The sequence below is a fragment of the Fusarium odoratissimum genome (assembly GCF_000260195.1).
Source record: "Fusarium odoratissimum NRRL 54006 unplaced genomic scaffold supercont1.5, whole genome shotgun sequence".
NCBI lineage: Eukaryota > Fungi > Ascomycota > Sordariomycetes > Hypocreales > Nectriaceae > Fusarium > Fusarium odoratissimum.
This window is the reverse complement of record NW_022158691.1, coordinates 1,084,609-1,105,075: the sequence shown is the minus strand read 5'-3', so window position 1 is coordinate 1,105,075 and position 20,467 is coordinate 1,084,609. Positions and strand designations below refer to the sequence as shown.

The 20,467-nt window shown below is 49.6% G+C and overlaps 11 protein-coding genes across 11 annotated transcripts; 4 read left to right on the top strand and 7 right to left on the bottom strand.

The window, feature by feature from the left end:
* The first annotated feature begins 236 nt into the window (after positions 1–236).
* On the top strand, positions 237–1,822 carry FOIG_04337 (uncharacterized protein). The gene is made up of 2 exons (XM_031202512.1): positions 237–420; positions 494–1,822. The coding sequence occupies exons 1-2, from the start codon at positions 303–305 to the stop codon at positions 1,225–1,227; spliced, it is 852 nt and encodes a 283-aa protein (XP_031067959.1). The 5' UTR covers positions 237–302; the 3' UTR covers positions 1,228–1,822.
* Positions 1,823–1,977: 155 nt separating this feature from the next.
* On the top strand, positions 1,978–7,784 carry FOIG_04335 (uncharacterized protein). Its single transcript, XM_031202510.1, has one exon. It carries the CDS (start codon positions 2,290–2,292, stop codon positions 5,167–5,169), a length of 2,880 nt encoding a protein of 959 aa, XP_031067957.1. The 5' UTR covers positions 1,978–2,289; the 3' UTR covers positions 5,170–7,784.
* On the bottom strand, positions 5,367–6,218 carry FOIG_04336 (uncharacterized protein; the record flags this gene model as incomplete). Its single annotated transcript, XM_031202511.1, has 1 exon — positions 5,367–6,218. The coding sequence occupies one exon, from the start codon at positions 6,216–6,218 to the stop codon at positions 5,367–5,369; it is 852 nt and encodes a 283-aa protein (XP_031067958.1).
* Positions 6,614–7,805, bottom strand: FOIG_04334 (elongator complex protein 4; the record flags this gene model as incomplete). The annotated part of the gene is made up of 2 exons (XM_031202509.1): positions 6,614–7,311; positions 7,367–7,805. 2 exons carry the CDS (start codon positions 7,803–7,805, stop codon positions 6,614–6,616), a joined length of 1,137 nt encoding a protein of 378 aa, XP_031067956.1.
* Positions 7,806–7,842: 37 nt separating this feature from the next.
* Positions 7,843–10,188, top strand: FOIG_04333 (DNA-directed RNA polymerase I, II, and III subunit RPABC3). Its single transcript, XM_031202508.1, has 2 exons — positions 7,843–8,458; positions 8,537–10,188. Exons 1-2 carry the CDS (start codon positions 8,118–8,120, stop codon positions 8,640–8,642), a joined length of 447 nt encoding a protein of 148 aa, XP_031067955.1. The 5' UTR covers positions 7,843–8,117; the 3' UTR covers positions 8,643–10,188.
* Positions 8,481–10,188, bottom strand: FOIG_04332 (uncharacterized protein). Its single transcript, XM_031202507.1, has 2 exons — positions 9,835–10,188; positions 8,481–9,782 (listed from the first exon to the last, which is right to left on the bottom strand). Exons 1-2 carry the CDS (start codon positions 9,873–9,875, stop codon positions 8,825–8,827), a joined length of 999 nt encoding a protein of 332 aa, XP_031067954.1. The 5' UTR covers positions 9,876–10,188; the 3' UTR covers positions 8,481–8,824.
* A 289-nt stretch (positions 10,189–10,477) lies between these two features.
* FOIG_04330 (uncharacterized protein) lies at positions 10,478–14,537 on the bottom strand. The gene is made up of 2 exons (XM_031202505.1): positions 13,862–14,537; positions 10,478–13,806 (listed from the first exon to the last, which is right to left on the bottom strand). The coding sequence occupies exons 1-2, from the start codon at positions 13,872–13,874 to the stop codon at positions 11,798–11,800; spliced, it is 2,022 nt and encodes a 673-aa protein (XP_031067952.1). The 5' UTR covers positions 13,875–14,537; the 3' UTR covers positions 10,478–11,797.
* FOIG_04331 (uncharacterized protein) lies at positions 10,520–11,550 on the top strand. The gene is made up of 2 exons (XM_031202506.1): positions 10,520–10,639; positions 10,708–11,550. Exon 2 carries the CDS (start codon positions 10,715–10,717, stop codon positions 11,306–11,308), a length of 594 nt encoding a protein of 197 aa, XP_031067953.1. The 5' UTR covers positions 10,520–10,639; positions 10,708–10,714; the 3' UTR covers positions 11,309–11,550.
* Positions 14,538–14,693: 156 nt separating the features above from the next.
* On the bottom strand, positions 14,694–16,115 carry FOIG_04329 (uncharacterized protein). The gene has a single exon (XM_031202504.1). It carries the CDS (start codon positions 15,971–15,973, stop codon positions 15,023–15,025), a length of 951 nt encoding a protein of 316 aa, XP_031067951.1. The 5' UTR covers positions 15,974–16,115; the 3' UTR covers positions 14,694–15,022.
* Positions 16,116–16,367: 252 nt separating this feature from the next.
* FOIG_04328 (uncharacterized protein) lies at positions 16,368–17,583 on the bottom strand (the record flags this gene model as incomplete). The annotated part of the gene is made up of 4 exons (XM_031202503.1): positions 16,368–16,627; positions 16,675–17,040; positions 17,093–17,454; positions 17,507–17,583. The coding sequence occupies 4 exons, from the start codon at positions 17,581–17,583 to the stop codon at positions 16,368–16,370; spliced, it is 1,065 nt and encodes a 354-aa protein (XP_031067950.1).
* A 240-nt stretch (positions 17,584–17,823) lies between these two features.
* Positions 17,824–20,176, bottom strand: FOIG_04327 (uncharacterized protein). The gene is made up of 3 exons (XM_031202502.1): positions 18,926–20,176; positions 18,653–18,872; positions 17,824–18,602 (listed from the first exon to the last, which is right to left on the bottom strand). Exons 1-3 carry the CDS (start codon positions 18,972–18,974, stop codon positions 18,113–18,115), a joined length of 759 nt encoding a protein of 252 aa, XP_031067949.1. The 5' UTR covers positions 18,975–20,176; the 3' UTR covers positions 17,824–18,112.
* Between the last annotated feature and the right edge of the window lie 291 nt (positions 20,177–20,467).

Here is a 20,467-nt window from a genome sequence, read left to right as displayed (position 1 = left end):
GAGAAGCCTTGCTGCTCATTCAAGTTATACCACGACATGTTTGAACAAGAAAACCAAATTTAGGTTTGTTTTGCTTGTCGAAGGCATTCGTTGACAGAAAGCAGGCTCTCGATGTATGAAGGAGAGAAAGATCAGAGCTCTCGAAGCAGGCCCACGAGAAAATTTGAAGGGTAAGAAGATGGAGTCGCTGATGACTAAGCGTCGTAGCGCCCCGTTTGATGCATCGATGAATTTCAACCCACTCCAGGTAAAATCCATGCCCTCAGATTGAGAGATCTTGGAGACAAGGAATAATTATCGAAATGGCGGACCGACGACGCATTAATGGCCCTGGAGGTGTCACAGTGGCACCTGTTTATGAAGCCGATGAGTTAGCTGTTTCCACTCGGACTCGCGCTCCAAATGGTATTAGGTCACAATGTGAGTTCCCAACCCTTCTCTAAGCAACTTGTAGTTGTCTATTGTGAAGAGTTGACTGATTACATTTGACTAGATTTGCAGACTGGGTTAACCCCATCCGCTTCTGGATCGGCGTACCTAGAAATTGAATCACAGCAAGATTCTAGTAGTAAGGGCATGAAACTTTCATGCACCGTTCATGGGCCTAGATCTCTACCTCGATCAGCGCCCTTCTCCCCTCACATGGTCCTCTCTACACATGTCAAATACGCACCTTTTGCAACACGTCAAAGAAGGGGTTATTTACGCGATTCCACCGAGCGTGACTTGAGCACACATCTCGAAGCAGCTCTCAGGGGCGCCCTCATTGCAGACCGTTGGCCCAAGAGTGGAGTGGATGTGGTTGTCACCATTATTGAAGGAGATCAAGCCCGTCAGGTAGCTGTGGAACAGGGAAGTGAGGAATGGGACATGATGAACGTGCTTAGCGGCTGCATCACTGTTGCCGCCGCCGCTCTCGCGGATGCTGGTATTGACTGTGTCGATACTGTCTCTGGAGGTGTTGCGGCTTTGGTGCCTGGGGCGGACAATGATGAACCCATCATGGTGCTCGATCCAGTTCCTTCTGAACATTCACAAATTCTCGCAGCTTGCTGTGTGGCCTATCTCCCCTCCCGGGACGAAATCACAAATCTCTGGCTGAAGGGAAGTTTGCCGTCATCAGACGCCAGTCTGCATCGAGACCTCGTCGCCCGTGCCGTACATGCAAGCAAAGGAGCCAACCTTGCAGTAGCTACATCACTCAAAGAATCGGTCATCGTGGGTTGATTGGATAGTAGGTCAGCATATTACACAACTTCATGGGTGTTTCCAGGCGTTCAATCAATCATACCATCACGGGCTATGTCGACTAAAAAGGCCAGCTTGTTGACTTCGTTGTGCTCGATTAAGGCAATACCACTGAATTCCTTCGCCTTATGCGGGCATGTCATGGGCTTTCTTTGGCCACTCTGGATAGTCCTGGCTCGAAATGGTCTCGTAGGACACAACTTTCGGACGAAGAGGACAATTGATCTTCTTTGAAGTATCATAAAACATCGTTGAGAATGAAGGCAAGGGAAAGGAAATAGGCAAACTGTCGGGAAAGTTCAGACATCAAGAGTCAAGCATATTTATCTTATAAGAAGATACCCCTGAGGCTCCTGTCCTGCTGAATAACCTATGGACCTTTGTCTGATAGAAACGCTAGACCCAGCAGGATGTCAGCTCTTTCGGGGTAGTGTCAGACGGTGTTGAGAAAACTTATCCAGTGGACGTGAAAGGACGAGATAATGAGTAAGCCAGCTTTAATATCATGTCCTAGAATTGAGCGTAGTTACCCTAAGGTACGCCATGCTTGAAACTCCTGAGAGCTACTAAGCCCGATCTGGCGCCGAAATCGGGACCACTTCCCGTGGGTTGATGCAGGGGACCTAAGGTGGGTACATCACGTCCTTTTAACAACACTGTGCATGACTGTGCAAGCACTCCTACAGCTGTTTGGCTGCTACAGTGGGCCCCAGAGGACGCGCTAGTATCCGTGAGTCCAACTCAGTCTGGGCTTTGTCTTGACCTGGCAGGTACATCGATAGTCCATAGTTTCCGCATGTTACCACCTCCACCTCGATGTCAACACTGAGGTCGCTCAGTGCCTTGCCTCATCATCGCTTCCCCAGACCAACAAACCACGCTTCAAACAAGGACACTTCACAATGTCCTCGGCGAAACCCAGTGACTCGTTATCAAAATAACGCTCCTGCGACCGACACGTTTATTTCGCAGCTTTCATTTTCCTTAACTTGCCTTCCATTCTCTTCCGACAACTTCGTGCCCGATAGTTCTCCTTAGGCCATGGCCGACGAGTTCGTCCCCTCTGTGCCATCACCCCTCACCAGCTTCACAACCAACACAGGGTTTGGTGCTGCCAATGCATCTGGTTCGTGGTACAATCCTGCTGTCTGGACTGTCAATGTGACACGCTATGCGCCCATACTAGAGGACCTTGTCTGGGCCGGTCCGCGATTCGTTAAGAAACTTGGATCTTACATTTCTGTGCCCGAACATCTCGAGACGACGACCGACAATTCGAATTACATACCAGCAGTAGTCGGCGCGAATACCATACTTGCTGAGGCCGACCCGACTATTCAGAACATAATGGAGCCTTTGTTAGGTGCAGGGGGGTCTGAGACAGCGACCACTGCTCCCATAGGACGGGTACCCGTCGACAGTGTCCGTAGCTTGGGCAGTGTCTTTGGATATGCCACCAGCAAGTGGGCTTTGTGTTGCATAGCTATGGCAGTCATACTTAACCGGACACACATATTCGCTGCCACTCGACGACGCCTACGCTTGCGATGGCCGACAAGACTCTTATTACGATTCGTTCCTATCGTCCTATTGGTAATACAGGCGCGCCAGTTACTTCAATCTATTCAATGCCAGACCTCATCCGACTTTTCCGAGCTACGATGGGGTAACGCAAGCAAAAGCTCGGACTTGATGTTCTCACACCGAAACGCCTTTCTCAACTCTCTGAGTTCAATTTTACTCTTCTCAGCCTCCGATGAACACTCCTGTATTGCCGTTCGGATGATACCGTCAGATGAATCTGGCTCTGCTCGTAATCTGACCGGCTCTTTGTCCCTGTTGTGGCCTTTGTTCGGAACATTTTGTCTTAGCCAGTTCCTTGAGACCGTTTCCTGTGCCGTGCAGGGGCGTCCTGTCGCACCGGAGACAGGTATGACACTATTTGAGCAGTCTCTTGCGTTTGCAGAGGCCGATGCTGCCATCAGTAACCAGCTTGGTTGGAACCTCTTCACTAAAACAACCTCTGCTGATGCCCCAGCCTCAGGGCTTGGAAATGCTATAGCTCTGACTAGGTCAATGGTTATGAGAAGGGTCAACACCTCGCCCGAAGTTCTCCTCGTTGCCTTGCTATCTTCGATGACGCATATTACGAGCCATGTTCTCGGTATCTTCAATCTGCAAGCTAAGTACCGACTAATCAGCACGGGATTCTGGGGTCTCTGCTTTATGGCTAGCATTGTATGGGCAGCCATCTCCTTTGACCTCGACAATCCATCCTCTCAGAGTCTACTCAGATTTCCAACTGTTTGCATCATAGGGTTTGTGCCACATGTCCTTGTTCTACTAGGTATCGCTATATGTCTGTTCATATACGGACTGGCTTTGCTCCTCTCAGCATTCTCTCCCCCTTCGACATCAGACATGGCTTCAATGACCATTCGTCAGCGTCTCATCCATGCCCATGAGAACATGCAGGCGAACGTATCGCTCTCTTCCATTCGCATCACTCGAGAAATGGATTTCTACACGGCTCTACTGCGAACTGGGTTCGGCGCTATCACTATGGCTAGTGAAGCCGTCTACCTAAATGAGGACAGGGGCATCAGTCTAAAACGACGCACCTGGCTGGAAGAGCAGCGGTTTAAGGAGGCCGAGGAGTTGCAAAGAAAACTAATTGGCGGTGGCGGCGGCCTGCCCGACTCGCGATATGATCAGATCGGCGCAATCGGCCTGATTCCCGTGAAAGGGGGCCCATCAATTGCATCCAATGGGTACGCCCGCGAACGTGCTGCTCAGAAGATACCGAAAGGACGCAGTGAGCGCAACCTTCATGCGGGCATTGGGGCGTCTGAAAGGAGTTCTCGTTGGCTTATGGCACTGGAGTTTCTACTCAGTATCAACAAACTTATTGCAAAAATTAGCGCCAAGTCCTTGTTATGGTGTCTTGCGACTCTACGGATCCGATATCAGCCGGCATGGCTCCTTTGGCTTGCTCAGCACCCAAAAAGCATGGACAGCCAGAGCAAAAGCTCTAGTCGTAAACAGCCACGACCAAGAGGACCATCTTCATATAATGATGGACGCATACCGAAAGAGGAGACGGCAGACATCGAGGCCGAGTTCAGGCGTGTGGGCATTGACCAAGACGAGGAGAGCCTAGATAGGGACCTATACAAATATTGGGTGAAAAACGGCTGGTGGGGATCTGCAGATTCCAGCGGCGACTTTGAACCTCACTCAGATGACGACTTCGACACTACAAGCGTCGTCTCTATGTCGACCGCCGGTGATGGAGTGGATGATTACCAAGCATGGGAGTCAGAAGACGAGAATGACGACGGCCAACGAACACCTACTCAACGATCCCCTCAAATCAGTCGTGAGAGCACGCCTTTCCATGACACCCCTATGCAAATATCCGATCTAGCACGCCTTCTGCATCCCACAAGCCCTGAAGAGCGCGAGGAGGCCATGACCTTGTCTGCCCACCTCCAAAGTGATGGCATCATGACACGCGCCAAATACCGGCGAATGGAGCAATTGCAACGCACTCGAGTCTTGGCCTCCCCGGGATCTGGCCTACTACAGCCCAAAGCCAACATCATGCAACCGGGGCGCAGCACCAAATTAGATCCTGACGAAGAGGAGCATCTTTTGGAACAACTTTTACTATCACGGCGGCAAGCGTTTGCATCTGCGGCATGCTCCGAGACATCATGGGAAAACGGGGGATCAGGTTTTGGAAGCGATGGTCCGCAATGCGTGGTGTGTCAAAGCTCACCCAGGACCATTATTGTCTGGCCCTGTCGATGCCTAAGTCTATGCGACGACTGCCGTGTCTCTCTTGCTATGAACAACTTTGACAAATGCGTCTGTTGCCGCCGGGAGGTTATTAGCTTCAGCCGCGTTTTCGTCCCCTGAGCTCCTGCAAACCCACGATTAAGGGAATCGGTAATGGTTTGTTTGCTGTAATTAAGCACCTGTAGCCTTTGTTCCACTCATTTGCGTTGTTTCATTTTCGGGAGCTGATGGGCATGAATTCACAATGGTCAAGCTTTCACCTGTGACTCAAATCATGTCAGGATATGTTCGGCATAGCATCTATTATATTCAGCTTTTTACATTGCAGCCCATTCGATACTAAAGGTTCTCATCTCCTGGTCATCCCGTGATCCATTTGCTAGTGGCTGTTGTGCCCCTATCAAATACGCCTTCTTCACAGCTGTTGCGAGACGGCCTCCTGCTACGATATCCAAGACGGGAATATCTTCTTCCCATTCATACTGGTTTGCCATGAAATGGGCATGAAACCTCAAGGGATCGCCTGGGTAAACACTATACTTGGCACCAAAGCGAAGACCGGGAGTCGTGTAGTGACCAGAAGTAAGTAGAAAGCCACACAAAGGGCCTTGCGTAGGATTAGTGGCCTGGTATGTTCGTTCAGCTTCTGAAGAAATCAGCGACCCACTGGATGTTGGGGTGACGCCCAGGGATTTGATGGCAGATTCCTGCTGATGTACGGCGGGCTTAGTTTCACTAGTGATGGTGTCGTCGTCTGCATTGCTAGGAGGCACACGGCGGGATTTCCCACGCTTCAATGCTCCTTCAGCAACCCTCTTGGCATTCTTTTCAGCAATAACCTGTTGTGCTGTCTGCTTTCTTGTCCTAAGCGAGTCGAGGTATAACTTCCTCGCCTCGGCGTTGTGATTCTGGAGAACATGGTGGTGGGCAGCTACGTCGTCTACAAGATAAGCCACATTCTTATGCAATAACGCTTCAGCCTCCTCCGGCCGGAGTTCAATTGGAAGACCGAGAAAGATATTCTGAGTCGGTTGCTGAGGCGCCGTTCCAGCTAGAGTACCGTTGATATTCTCATTCCGACGCAAGAACGCAGCTGCTTCAGAATCGAAGATGAGATATCGCCCAGCGATCTTGGATATCCGAACAGGGGCTGGGTCTAGAGAAGCCATGGTATCTATTGAAGCATTGTGAGTTAGCGGGCGCTTCGTTGGAGTATAGCGAGCATAAACAAGTGTGAAAAGGACAACATCATAAGTCGTCTTCGTAATTTTATTGTGTGTCGTCACAGAAAATCAGGGGATTGACAGATTAATAAGTGTATAATCATTGTGTCCGAGTCGCGTGGATAAAGTGCGAGAGAGAAAAAAAGATTCTGACATACCTTTTGAGATTGTTGATATTGATCAGAAGAAAGAAGAGAAGAGAGGTTGAGAGCTTGGAGCTGCTTTTAGGTGATAAAATTTTTAGGCGAGTGGGGTCGGGAGGAAAAGATAAGATAAGAGTCCTGAGCTTGAGACCCAAAGGCAGGATCACAAACCAGGTCAATCATTGAATTGTCCTCTCTTCAAAAATCCAAGGTCTCCTTCTTGTGATCGTTGGGTTTGGAAACCTTACTTGGCTCTTCCTCGTCTCCAATCGGTGGTAGACTAAAGGGTGTAATTACCAACCCACTGGAACTGCTCAGCTTGAAAGATAAGTTTTCCCTGTTCCAGGTACCTTCCAGACCACCTCCCTTTTCGTGGAACACGGGTAAGCTATGAGCACGTAGTAGTCCTTGGCCCTTGTCTTCGTTGCCGGGCTCCCGCACAACTGGAGCTTGGTGTTGCAGAGGAATCAACTCGAGAACTCCATCGGATAGCAACTCCATCCACCGCGTTAGTCCCGTAGAGCGAGGGAACAAAGTAACTGGAATAGTCACAAATGCCGTGACCTGGGTTGAGTACTGTCGAAGGAGTGCTCTCAAAGCATGGAGGAACTTCAGGACCTCTTTGGGTTGACTGGCAGCAGAATTATACAGTGTAGGCGAGAGGAGGCTGGGTACCACGATTCGATGAACTGTAGAAGGTGGCGAGTTCTTGATTTTGGAGGTCACATCGGCAATGAACTTGTGGAAAGGCGTGTTTGTTGGAGATGCCATGGGACCTTCCACTGGGGTTGTGTGAAGCTGACCCTTGATGGCACTGTTTTCAAGACGTTTGGTCAGGTCGAAGCCATGACAAAACGTGCTCGGTGTCTGTCCGGGAGTTGTTGGTGCTTGGGCATCTACAATAAGTCGCAGGTCAACATTACGTCCTTAGAGGGAGCGCACAGAGCATACCTCTGACTGGAACATTGCGCTGTCCGAGTGTCTCGTAGCGCCAAGCAATCTTCATCTTTTCATCTGATAATGAGGTTGGCTTGCTGCTCTTCTTAGAGCCATCAGGACTGCCAAGACCAGGAAGCTCTCTTCTCCAAGCATCGCCAAATCCCAAGAGGTGAACTTGATGTCCTTGGGCAAGTCCTTCGGCGGCATAGTATCGTAAAAGTACTCCTCCAAAGTCCGTAGTTCCTGTCTCTTCAACGAGCAAGGAAGTGCCCATTGGCATTCCAGCATGACCTGACAAGAGCTGATCCAAAGACTGCGTGCCTGTGGAGGTTGTCAAACGTCCATCTAATGGAGATGGTCTTGTTCCGGGTGCAAGAGACTTCTCTTGTCGAATGATGGGAGATGAAGACCCGGCAGCTCCAATGACGACATTACGCTTGCGAAAAGACATTGTCTTTGTCTTTCGTGTGCGAGTCGCTGAGTGATACTTTTTTCTTCTCCTCTTTTCAATAAATGGAAAATGCTCTAAGAAGTTAAAGGTAGGTACCTAGGCTGTGATAGAGAGGGTGATATCGTATTGTGTGTGCCCCACCTACACCTGAGGTACCTAAGTATCCACCAACTTTTTCCGAGCCGCATCCAAACATTTTCTCTTCTTGATACAAACCAACGACAACGCGAAGATCGTAACGATACAAAGCACTCGCTCTTCCTCCCGCAAGATATCCTAACCGTTCTTCCGTCTTCTTCTCGACTGCCCAACATGGCGAGCGGCGACGCTACTCTCTTCGAAGAATCGTTCACCGTGACTGAGTATGATCAGTCCAAGTACGACCGTGTCGCCCGCATTTCGTGCACTTCAAGCGACTCTCAGACTGTTATGACTCTAGATATCAACATCGAGCTCTTTCCCTGTGCTGTTTCCGACACTCTGCACGTAGTTCTGTCTACTACTCTCTCTCTGGACGGAAGCAAGGAGGACGAGAAGGGCTGGCGAGACGTTGGCAAGGGCGGTGATGCGCCAGCGACAGCTGCCGACCTTTATGACTACGTGTGCCATGGAAAGATCTACAAGTTCGAGGAGACATTCGATGGAAATACCATGTGCGTCTCTTACATGAAGCCCCCTTGTCGTCACCGAGTCTGGAACACACAAGTTTGCTGACTGAATCTAACCTACAGCAATGCCTACTGCTCTTTCGGCGGTCTTCTTATGTCGCTTCAAGGCCCTATCAAGAAACTGACTCCCCTCCGTGTCGACAACGTCTATCTTCTCGTCAAGAAATAATCAGAAGCGCCTAAACTTGTCCATTTATCTAGACTATAGCTCTTCGCCACCACTATGGGCTTTTGTGTTACCACTAGCTCTAAGCCACATTAATGATACCCATGCGAAAACCGCCGTGTTGCCCCCAATGATTCTCAAAGTCGAAGACCCTGTCCCGTCTCTGTGAGCCTGGTCTATCAAAATCACAATGAGCGCCAATTACTTTGATGCGGACCTGGGAAAGGAATGTCGCGGCGCACTCTCCGCTTGATCTGCTCAATCTCGGGCTCGTTTCTGTCAGTGAGAATTCCATGACGAATGAAAAAGTCGAGGGTGACGAGGGCACAATTGGACTTGAATCGACCCTCGGCGAGATCCGCCTTGACTTGATTAACGTCGCAGAGGTCAAATTTCTCCGCCTCGCCATCTTTGGGTTGAGGGATCACATCGTTGGGAAGCTCGAGATCGTATAACCATTGGCACTCAGGATAAATAAAGCCGCCTTCGCCAACCTGTCCCTCGTCCGTGATGTAGATGTATGTGACGTTGCCGACGAACTTGGCACTCTTGCGAACAATATCATCAGGAAGACTGGCTTCCTCATCAGCCTCGCGAATGACGCATTCGAAGGGGTCCTCTCCTGTCATTAAACCACCTGCCACGGTATTGTCGAGCATGCCGGGAAAGGTTGCCTTGTTCCGAGCACGCGTAGGGACCCAGAGGCGAATGCCATGAGGTGCAGTCTCGTCCTTGACATACGCAATCATGTGAACGCCGTAACGCACCGTACCAAGCAAGCCTATCGCAGCTCGTTCCATGCTGAACAATAGCTCGCCACTACGTCCGTATACAGGCCAGAGTTCGTCACGCCAGCGACGGAGAAGAGGGAACGTCCCATTCTTCCGCCAATAGTCGGCCAGGGTCGCCGCGCGACGAGTACGTTGTTCCTCCGTAGGTTCCTGAAAGAGCACAATAGTTTTCTTCTCATCGTCGCATTCCATTTTTCCCCTGACCTCTTCAGGGACCTGATGTAGCTCTCTGGCCACACGGTCTAGGATGTACCCAATAGGGTATGTGCCTTGGCTATCTCTCCAATCCAAAGTATAGAGCCCGGCATTCATCTTGGTGAAAGCGTCGGGATCAGTCTCGGCATACGGGAACCTTAAGAGATGAGTTACACTTGCATTAGAGTGGCAGGGATTTTGGATCATACATGTCGACTTCGTCGATGAGATCGATGCTTGTTTTGGCCATTTTGATGCAGGGAAAGATGCTTGTGTTGTTGTGCTGGTGGGATTTTCTTGGTTCGTGACTGATCTGTTATCGTATATACTCAAATAGATAGATGATGAAGTCAATGTTGAGTAACAACCGACTGTTTGGCAGTGAAACGTTGATGCAGTTGCGGGCTTTTCCCAACGTTGGTTTATATGCGAGATCGGCAGAGCAAGCACCTGCCCTCGAAATGTATGCTCTTTGGGAGTGATTATGATATGGAGTTCCGGCTGTTGTCTGTCCGGGCTTCTCGGTGAAGCTGCATCAGGAAGTAGGTTGCTGTGCTTTTACCGGGGTCAGCGACGAGATACTTGTGTCATGTTGGTAGCCCCACGCTGCTCAGTGAGACCAAGTACGTTCTCCATGTACTCCAGAACCCTTGACTCTAGATACACTTCCAAGTGCTCCAGAAAGTTGAGGGATACATTCCCCTATATTTTTAGTCTCGTATACTATATCCGAATTCTCAATGTTTCTGTCACACTATATTGAAACATCAAGGGTCGACTTGGCATGCAATGTCCTGTCCCCTACCCTAAAGACCCCTGTGGGGAACCAAAGGGGTTTGGCTACCATATGAGGTCACTGCTGATCAGATTGCTACCAGAATTCCACTTGTTTCTAGATTACCCTCGAAACACCCACCAATCGTTTCACACTAGACTACCAGCGAAACACGACAAAGAATAGCCTGGACCCTTATTAAACAAAGGACTCACCACAGCCTTCCCCTCCCATCCCTGGTTAGAATCAAATATTTCTTTATCATATGATCTTACGATTGAATATATCTTACTCATCTCGATTTTAGTATCATCATGTCAAGCCCACTCTTTGGCATCGTCCCTGCGGGCCAACCACTCATCACAGAACCTTCTTCAACCCCCTCTCCAACCTCACTACTCTACGCTCTCCCCACCACAAAACACTTCTCACATATTGTTGTCTTTATGCTACCAGGCATAAGTCTCCCACCGAACACTGCCGCAGCAATCTACCTAGCAACAGCCGCCGATGTCGCAGCAGCAGCTCAGTCAGGCAGCACACCCAACTTCCGCTTCCTTGGAGGTATAGGCCCTGGAAAGGAGAGCGCGATGTTCAAGGTCAGCGGTGGAGGAGAGGCCAGCGATTTAGTAATTGGTGTATCAGTGGAGTCAGAAGAGTCTGTTGGCCAGCGCTTGCAAGAGCTCGCTGCCACTAAGTCTGGCAACTCGTCAGGCGGCCAGCCCAGTACGGCCATACTCGCACAACGCATCATCCAAAACGCATTCAACTTTCTATCAAGCTTTAGCGGTACAGCAGGACCTGGTGGTGTTGAGGTTGTGCCGCTCAAAGCCTTTGAAAACTGGTGGCGCAAGTTTGAATCAAGAGTTCGGGCAGATCCTAGTTTCCTGGAGAAGCAGTCAGATTAGTGTTGGCTTATGCGTATCTGGAAATGCCTGATCAAAGCCTCAAGGTGTATAACATTCGGGCAGGGAATATCTTCAATGGCGAAAAGGCGAGTCTGGCATGGCATCAGGGGGGGGGGGGATTATAGCAAAAAAGCAACAGACAAAAGTACCTGCTTTGAGCGACTGACAAGATCGATTAATTGAATACCAATTCGCACAACTGAGCGGACGCCCCTACCGAGAAACATCGTTGTGAAACACTCCCAGAAGCTCCAAACAAATAACGTAGTGTGATATCCAAGAGAGACTCCAATTTCGTCGCCAAACTCAACCAACAGATCAACAACTGCCACGACTCTGTTTTATGGTATATGCGTTCTTTTGAACGCCATGTCTTTAATGCTCCTCCAGTTCCCACAAACTCCCCGACGCCGTGATGTTGACCCCTAAAAAATACCAGATATATATAAATTTCGCATTAATACGTCCCCATGAATCATATTGAAGCGCTCAATCTTCCCGCACAGGCGACATGAATGGACTCTTCGCACGAGTTGGGCTGCCGTTGCGGCTTTTTCGGCCAGCACTCAATAGTGAGGGCGATAGCCGTTCTCGACTTTCAGTCCGCACTACAAGCCCGGCACGATCCATTGCTGACGGAGGGCGAGTGAGTTCGTCCGCGCGGCCTGCAGAGATACTAGGTGTTGCTAGACCCGATGTTCGTCCCTTTCGCGAGCCATTACTACTGCTGTCCGAATGATCGTGTTCATCCGAATCAACATCGCCCAACTCAAAATCAGAGAAGTCACCCTCCTCCATTACTCTCTCATAAGATGGCCCCGAGTTTCGTCCGAAGAGCTTGTGGACAAGAGAGGAGCCGCGGCCTGGTTTCCCTGATCGCTTTCGCCGGCTAACCATGCTGAATATCTTTCTTCTTCGCTCAGGCTTGCGGAGCAAATAGGCGGCCAACAGAATTATCAGAACAAATGCGACGAGTCCACCGGTTGACTTTCCAGGCTTCTTCAGAAGATCTTCCAGGTCATCATCATCGTCCTCGTCCCCTGTGTGGGGAGCGATAGGTGAAGAACCGGCGTGCTCAAAGTCCTTCGCTATCCCCTTATCGACATTGCTTCCAAAGCCGACAGGCAGCTCGGAACCGGATGGAGGAACTTGTCCGGCGGCGTATAGGACCATTTTACCCAAAGTCCAGCTTAATTCGATGCCATCGATTGTGTCCACCGGCCGGAAAGGGTCGTTAAATGACTTCTCACCATCGTCCTTAATGGTGTCGTTGGCTGCACCACCTTCGAGACCAACACGAGGGATGCCAATTCCGTCGTAGAGCATATTAATCAGCCATGAGGCCTTGAAACAAGCCAAACGGGCCTCGGCTGCCTTCTTTTCTGGTGATTTCTTGCGTTTATCAAGATCACCCTCAATGTCCGACCAATCGCGACTGCAGAATTCCATGACATTGTTCTGATATGTCGCCAGATCGTAAGCCTTGTGTTTTCCGCCAAAGACACCATGAGTTGTATGCCAGTATTCCGAAACACCAACGAAGTGATTGATGTCGAAGTCGATGCCGGGTACATGCTGGCCGTTGACAAGGCAGGGCTGGTCTTCGCATGGCTTGTCTTTGCCCAGTAGAGGATAGGTTACCGTCAAACATTCGTCGAACTTTCCTGTACCAATCAAAACCGTCTTATCCGACTTTGATTCAACAAGTTCACCGTCTAGAGTAGTTCGCAAGCCATTAGGCATACAGGGGTCAGGCAGCTCCTGGGTAGAGTCAGTGTTGTAGTGTTCTTGTAGACGTTCGACATAACGGCTGCGGGCCTGATTGGCACCAAATCCGAGCCAAGTTGCAGTGAACACTTTGTATTCGGATGGTGATCCGTCGAGTGTTCGCATGCGCACCATCTTCAAATCATCCGCATGCTTTGCGGATTCAGTTGCATTTGGAGCAAAGGCAATCTGAGCAGATGCGCCACCCATATCGAGGAAGCCGTAGGTGTGATGATTCTTGCCATGGTCGTGCTCCTCAGGGTGATCGAAGCCGCCCAGCAAATAATTCGCCGCTATCCAGCCGTACAGACCCTCGGTTTCGCCAGAGATAACCTGAATATGGGCATCGCAATCCGGAAGAATGAAATTCGTATTCGACTGCAAGTATGTGCACATTGATTTGAGGAGTGCCGACTGCTGAGGCTTTGGTAGCAATCGCATGCCGGCAGTTGCCATGAGGTAAACGGGGGTCTCGGAAATCTTGCTGTCGGGGACTTCGTCGAGAGCGATATCGATCAGCTGCTGCAGATGATCGGGACCGATTTGCGCAGGCTTCTCTGCAAAACTCGAAACTCCAGGATGGATCTTCTTGTTTTCCTTGAGCTTGATCTTGGGGAGAGACTTGAGCTCGGCAGCCGACGCATCTTTGGCAGCTTTGGCGTGATTCTTCCACTTGTAGATGTATACTCGAGTTCCTGAGGAACCAGCGTCAAGAATGACGCCATATTGTGCTGTATGGGACACAACTGTCAGTCAAAGTCTACCAACAAGAAGGCGAATACCGACATGATTTACCCATTAGGGTAGAAGATTGAGGTTGTTCAGTTCTGACAGGTGCAACAGCGACGATAAAGACGGAGCAAATTAGATATGAGTTGGCGTAGCTTATTTGATCGTCGCGAATGTTCTTCTTGATAAGTATACCGCAATCGGCGTTGGACGAGCTGTTTCTAACGTTATGCGACGTTTCGTGATGTTGCGATACGGGGTGGATCCCTAATTGAACGAAGTTGATGATATTTCGACTTTGACGATAGCGAGAGCGTCGAGAAGATGAAACGATATTAAACTAGAGGCCGGCCCCCGAAAAGATGTCGTTGAATAGGTCTAGCAGGTGAAGCGAGTGTCGAGCATCATTCGGATGCGTAAGCGAGTGGAAGTTGGACGTATAAAGTTGCAAACAAGAGTCGTAGAACAAGATTCCAACAATGACAGGGACGCAGAAGTGAACAAGGCCAAAAGAGGGTTAGCGAGGATGAAGTTTGACAAGGATTCGACGAAGACACGAGACGGGAGGTGGATTTGGTGTCGAATTGATTGGATTATTGCGCACGGCGCAGTAGGACAACTGGTGATTCAAGATAAGGCAGTTGATAAGATGATAAGGGGGAAAAGGGACGAAAACAAAAACACAGGGGGGATTGCTTCGATTCCGTTGGCTCACTGGAATGGAGTCTGTACAGTATGCGGAATGGCGTCAGTAGTGCATACGCGGCCATGCCATCGTTAAGCTTTCCATCACGTGAAAGTCTAAGAATAGACATCCGCATGAGGTGAGGTCCGATACGGACATTGTCGCAAATTGATCGATCACACTCACTTACAGTCTCGTTTGATGGACCGAATGGCATCCCATGACCACAATCTATTTTAAAAGAAATATTTACCTACATTCAAGTGTATCATCTTTATCCGCATCCGCTCATTGCAATCTATCTATATCCTCTCTTGCTCATGAAACATGAAAGACGCCCCTATCTGTCCCAGACAACCAGATAACCAACCACCTGTCAGAGACGAGAAAACATGATGAAATGAAGGAAATAAAAACCAAGATATGACCCGGGGTAATAAAAAATCCAAAAAGATTCCGCGAAATATCCTCAACAAACGATCCCAACCTAATCTGTCTCGATGTTAAGAACGATCCATTTCAGCATAGCCCAGCTAGATTTCACTATCCTCCAGCCTTACCACATCAGAAGTCTTGTTTTGCAATCCCGTATGCGTGTTGTACTGCTCACGAAGTCCAGGGTACTTTCTCTCATACCACTGAATGCGGGCTTGCAGCCACAGTATGGTCGTTTGAAGTCCCTTTAATACCTGCAGCAGGGGAACAGGATCTTGTAGAATTGGACTCCAGCACTCCCATTCATGTGTTTGGCAGTACAGCTTGAAGGCAAACTCTTTCGCTACGAGTATTTGCTGCTCTAGCTCCGTTCTGATTTCCGTTAGCCGTTCGCAATTTCTCCGGATCGTCTGTATGTATGTCTCGAGACGAAGAATTTCAATATCATCTTGGACGACATGACTTGGACCTATCAGAGGTTGAGGAATACAAGATTCATCCAATAGTATCTTGAGATCCCGCTCATATTCAACAGTTCCGTTTCTCTGTGCATGAGGCGTGTCTCTGTGTTGGTGACCAGAGCCCTTCGCATTATCGAGCACAGGGTCAGAAACAAGAATGAATTTGCCGCTCTCCCCGGGTGGATGAGAGTCATCAGTGACGGGAACTGGACGAGAACCAGGGGCTTCATGCTGGTGCGCTGACTGACTTCGCTCAAGTCTCTCCCGGGAATATATATCTGTGTTGTCACCTGGTAGCTCCGCTGGTACAGGTGGAAGCCGTTGCAGTTCCATGGCGGGACGTGATATGGTGATCGGAGGCGACACCGTACCTTGGATTTTGGCTTGTTCAGCGAGATATTGTGCTCGTAGATTCTGAACTTTACCCCCAGCCCTTCTCAGCTTGTGCCATTCCCTGGTTTTCTCCCTGATGCGCGTGAATATTTGCACAGGTTTCCCGCCATCTCCCGAGCCTGATGGCTCAGATGACGGCAAACCCAGTGACGATTGGGTATGCCATTTAATTCTAGCGATGAAGCTGTCTTGCATATTTGATCACCTGTTGTAAAAGTATATGATGTTCGAAATAAGTGCTGTTCTCCCGACGGAGAAGAGGAGATCCAGTCTAGAATGCTGTGGAAGCTGCTGTATTTAATGTCTACGAATCAGTCACGACGTACTGAAAATGCATATAAGATTTCTCAACAGTCATTGTGTTCTCATCAAAGTCATTGATCGAACATATTTTCTATCAGTGTGAACAAAGTGCCAAACCAGAACACTGTTGAGTATATGACAGGCAAAATAACTATTGAATTTCCCCTCCTTTGTTCTAAAGTATCAGATACTACCACTAATGCAGGCCTTGAGAAAAAAGCGACGGAAGAGAGCGCAATAAGCTTGATGCCCTGAATGCGGTCACTTTCTTACTGTCCTGTCCATTTCATAGATGCCTTGAGGGCATATCCAATACTGGTGGGTTATTCGCTTGGCTGACTTTGATACCGGATGTTAGTCCAACACCTGCCAGACTACCCCGATGATGACTGAAGCCCGGAGCAAACGTGCTTGTAGACTGCCTTGTACCGCCAAAACTAGGAATTGGGGTTCCTGCGAGAGTTGGCAATGTCGTCGTTTGGTATACGGATGTTGTGTTGATGCCAGATCGGCGGAGGCCACCAACAGGGGCTTCTGATGTATCGCCTGTCATACGTCAGCAAGTACTGTCGGTTGATGAAATGAATGCTCACAATGGGATGACCCTCCTAGTCGTGGCCAATGGTTTCCTTCTCTTGTCATATTTGTATAGTTTCGTAAGAGGCTGGTGTTCATTCCTGAGATATCAATGCGATGACTCTGGCTAAAGGCTGGCGGAGGGATACTTTCAGCATTGCTTTGTGTAGGCAAGCTAACTTCATAGCCTGAGTCGATCTGGGTTGTTTGTAAGGTTGAGTCAACAGCATCCGATGCTGCCCTCTGAATCTGACCAAGCTCAGCCTTTCTCTTGACTTTGTCGTAGAGTTCTTGTAGCTGCAGAACCTTGCGACTTTTGTCTTTATAAGCTCGGGAGATTTCGCCATTCTTGCGCCGCAGAGCATCCTGTTCTGCTGCCAGACCTGCTCTGTGTCAGCTGAATAGATGCGAATTTGAGAGGAGTAGAGCACTGACTTGACAACTTGTGGTGAAGACCTTCGATCTCCGAATTAGCTTCGTTCACGGTCTTCTCGAGGCGGACGCTGAGATTTGAGTACTTGTCGGTCAGGGTTTTGTATAAATACTGCTGGTAATAGATGTCTTGGGTGGTCTGGTAAGCCCAGAAGCTGAGAGCCCGACCGGCACATTCCATGATAACGTTGGGGCTCAGTCCGCTTAAAACACTGGTCTTGTAATCTTCACTTGGATTCAGGTTCGTAATCACGGCGTCGTCCGGATTGGTTAGTTGCGAGTGGCAGGCAGGGCATGTGTTGCGGCGATCAGCTTCCTGTCCGTTGACACCGAGTCGCTGGGCGCATTCCATGCAGAAGATATGGCTATTAATTTTGATGTCAGAAGGCCGCTGGCATCTGAATGTCATATGCTTACCTGCATGTCGTTACAAGTGCACGTTCGCTCAGCTCTCTTCGACATTTGAGGTTATTGCACGTGAGTGCGTGCTCCATGTCTGCTCTTCTGTGATTCTATGCCCGCGTCACGAAAAAGGACCGTGCCCAAGAATGGTTTTTTTGATGGAAGGGGATGGTTTGCGATTCATCTTGAGGATAGGAACGGCATGGCTGATACTAACAGACGTGGGAAGGAAGAACACCGCGATGATGCCTTCCAGATGTGGAAGTTCAAGCTTACACTTCAAATCACCTCGACAATGGAATGGAGAAACTGAAAACAGAGACAATAAGTTAAGGGACCTTAGCTAAGGTACTCAAACATCAAGAGATATGTATGTGTTTGCATATAGATACTACCTAGGTAAGGTAGGCAAAGTAAAGTACCTAGGTAGTCATACTGTAGATACCTAAAGTAAAGTGAAGCAACGTAAAGCAAGTAAAGGGTCGTGACCTCGTTTCATTGTCGTAAGCTGTGATCCGGCCAAAGGAGACGACCTGCGTCCCCGGGGGTGCATGATGCCCCTATACCCACTCAGAGTCGGGAATCGCATGTAAAAATACATCGAGAAAGGTTACATTTTCGTCATCTCATTTCAAGTGAGCCGTAGATTCCACGCTCATCCTCATACATCGAGTGTTGCATCGGAGTGACCAAGTCATGGCCATATGGCTGACCCTCCATCATAGATGGCACGGGCACTGAGCTCCACTGCCGTGAGCTATAGTCCCACCAGGTTTGTTGTGTGAGATAGCCGGATCCATCATTGGTTTCAAGTTGTTCGGTGGGTATCTCAAATTCAAGCTCTCCGATGAGTGAGTCGAGGTCAGCCTCGAGAGAAGACTGAAGTTCCAGGAGGGAGTCTGATGGTACCAGAGATGTGTCTGGCTTGGGAAATGATGACTCGAGAGGTGGCGATGGAAGAGGATCTCCAAGTGAACATTGTGATTGAGCCAGGAGGTTGATAAGTTCCTGTTTGTCCATGGTCCGCAGTGCAGAAACGTCATGGTTTGGGTAAAGGCGCCGAAGCACTGACCTACACTCCTCGAGAGATTGTGCCAAGCTATCCAGAGCCCTGGAGGACGGTTAGCTGAAGAGATCTTCAGTTTTTGACATGTCACCTACTTTCTGGATGGAATCATTCGTTGGCGATGTTTATCGTAAGAGCAGCTCTTTGGAGCACGGCTGGTGATGCATTGGCCGCATGGCAGCTTGCCATCGCAGCGGATCTTTCTTCGTTTGCACTCGGTACAGGCATGGGGAGTCGTTATGCGCCGTGTGCCGGCGACCCTGGGTCTTGCATTGCTGGAAGCAGCGGGCTGCTTTTTGGGAATGATGCCCTGGACTTTGGTGCTGTTAGGACATGGAGACGACGATGATGTGTTGAGGTTGACTTACAGGTATGAAAGGAGCCACCAGCGGCAACCTTGGTACTTGAAGGAGACATGTTAACAAGGAGTTGACAGCGCTAGTCAGGAAGATATTCCTATTGTGCAAGCCACGAAGAGAAAGGGCCCCCAAACTTTGATCTGTGTAAGGCTGGACACCACACTTATTAAGTAGTGCTGTTAGTGAAGCAGGTCTGCCAAGTACTTTAGAGTAGCGGCGACGATGTTACTGTCGAGCCGGCGCCACCCCTAGCAGATAATGCGGAGAAGGACGCTGCAAGACGTACGGGAATGGATCGTGGGGAACAGGAGAGCAGGGTCCTCATTCGTGGGATGATGCAAGTCCTTGAAATGGACGCATGAAGAGGGACGATCCAGAGCGTATGGGGTAGCGTAGCATAACACGACACGACACGACACAACACTACGCAGCAGACAACTGTTTTTGCCCGGAGAGATGAGAGGGGGGCGGCTATGACATTTGACTATGCCCAAGTAATGGGACGTGAAATTAAGAGCAGGTTAAACTCAGGGTCCTGTCTGTTGACGATTGTCTTCGGGCATGGCGACCCATTTGGAAATGCCTGCAGAGGTGATTTGCTCAGAGTAGGACGAGACAGGACGTGATCTGCTGGGCCGCCTCCACGACAGATCAGTTTCTGCGCGTCATTTCGTGTATTGTACCCGAGGTTAATTAGACGCTTCTGCATTGCATCGAGACCGGTGAAAGACAGCACCGGTAATATCTGTATCCGTACGAATACACGAATACTCTCAAGACATCAAACCAACAATCACAATGAGGCAGGGCAGGGCAGGGCAGGGCAGACAAGCAAGGCATGGTGATGTGAGGTGACGATTCAGGAGTATCTGCAGTTCCAGCGTCGAGTCCAGCCCAGCCGAGCCCAACGCTATCCCCTCACCATTGCAAGCCAATCCAACCCAACCCAGCCCTTAATGACGGGCATATTGGCTTGGGCGGCCCGAAGCATTCACGGCAGTCGACTGGTGGCTGCAACGGAGGAGTAGTAGTAGTAGCAGCAGCAGAGTCCAATCTTGTAAGCAAGATCTCCAAGAGGCCTCGGCGTTGCGGTAGCTCCCTTATTCCCGAAGAGTAACAGTAGCATCGCCTCGCATCCATCACACGTCGCTCCCTCGTCATGCTTCATCAACACCAGCACCTTGCAAGTCCAAGTCGGTGGATGGGGACGTGATGGGATGGGATGACTGCGGTGGCTTAATGCGACAGGCAACAGGGCAGTAAAAGGCCACGAGATGAAGGGGCCAGAGGGTCGCGCTGCATGGCCCAGATGCATGTACATGTAGTTCGAGCCGCCGATTGCTGCCCTATCACGTTTATCCATGCCCTGGCCCCCTGGTCGATTTGCATTTATCCAGGAACCACATCTCAAGCTTCCTATTTCGGACTTAGCAATTTTATGGTTAAGTTGACAAGTTACGGGGAATTTCTGGGGAAGAGAGTCAATCGATGAACCAACATTCAGTGAATGATCTGCTTTGACTGTACAATTGAGGCGTACATACATGTTGG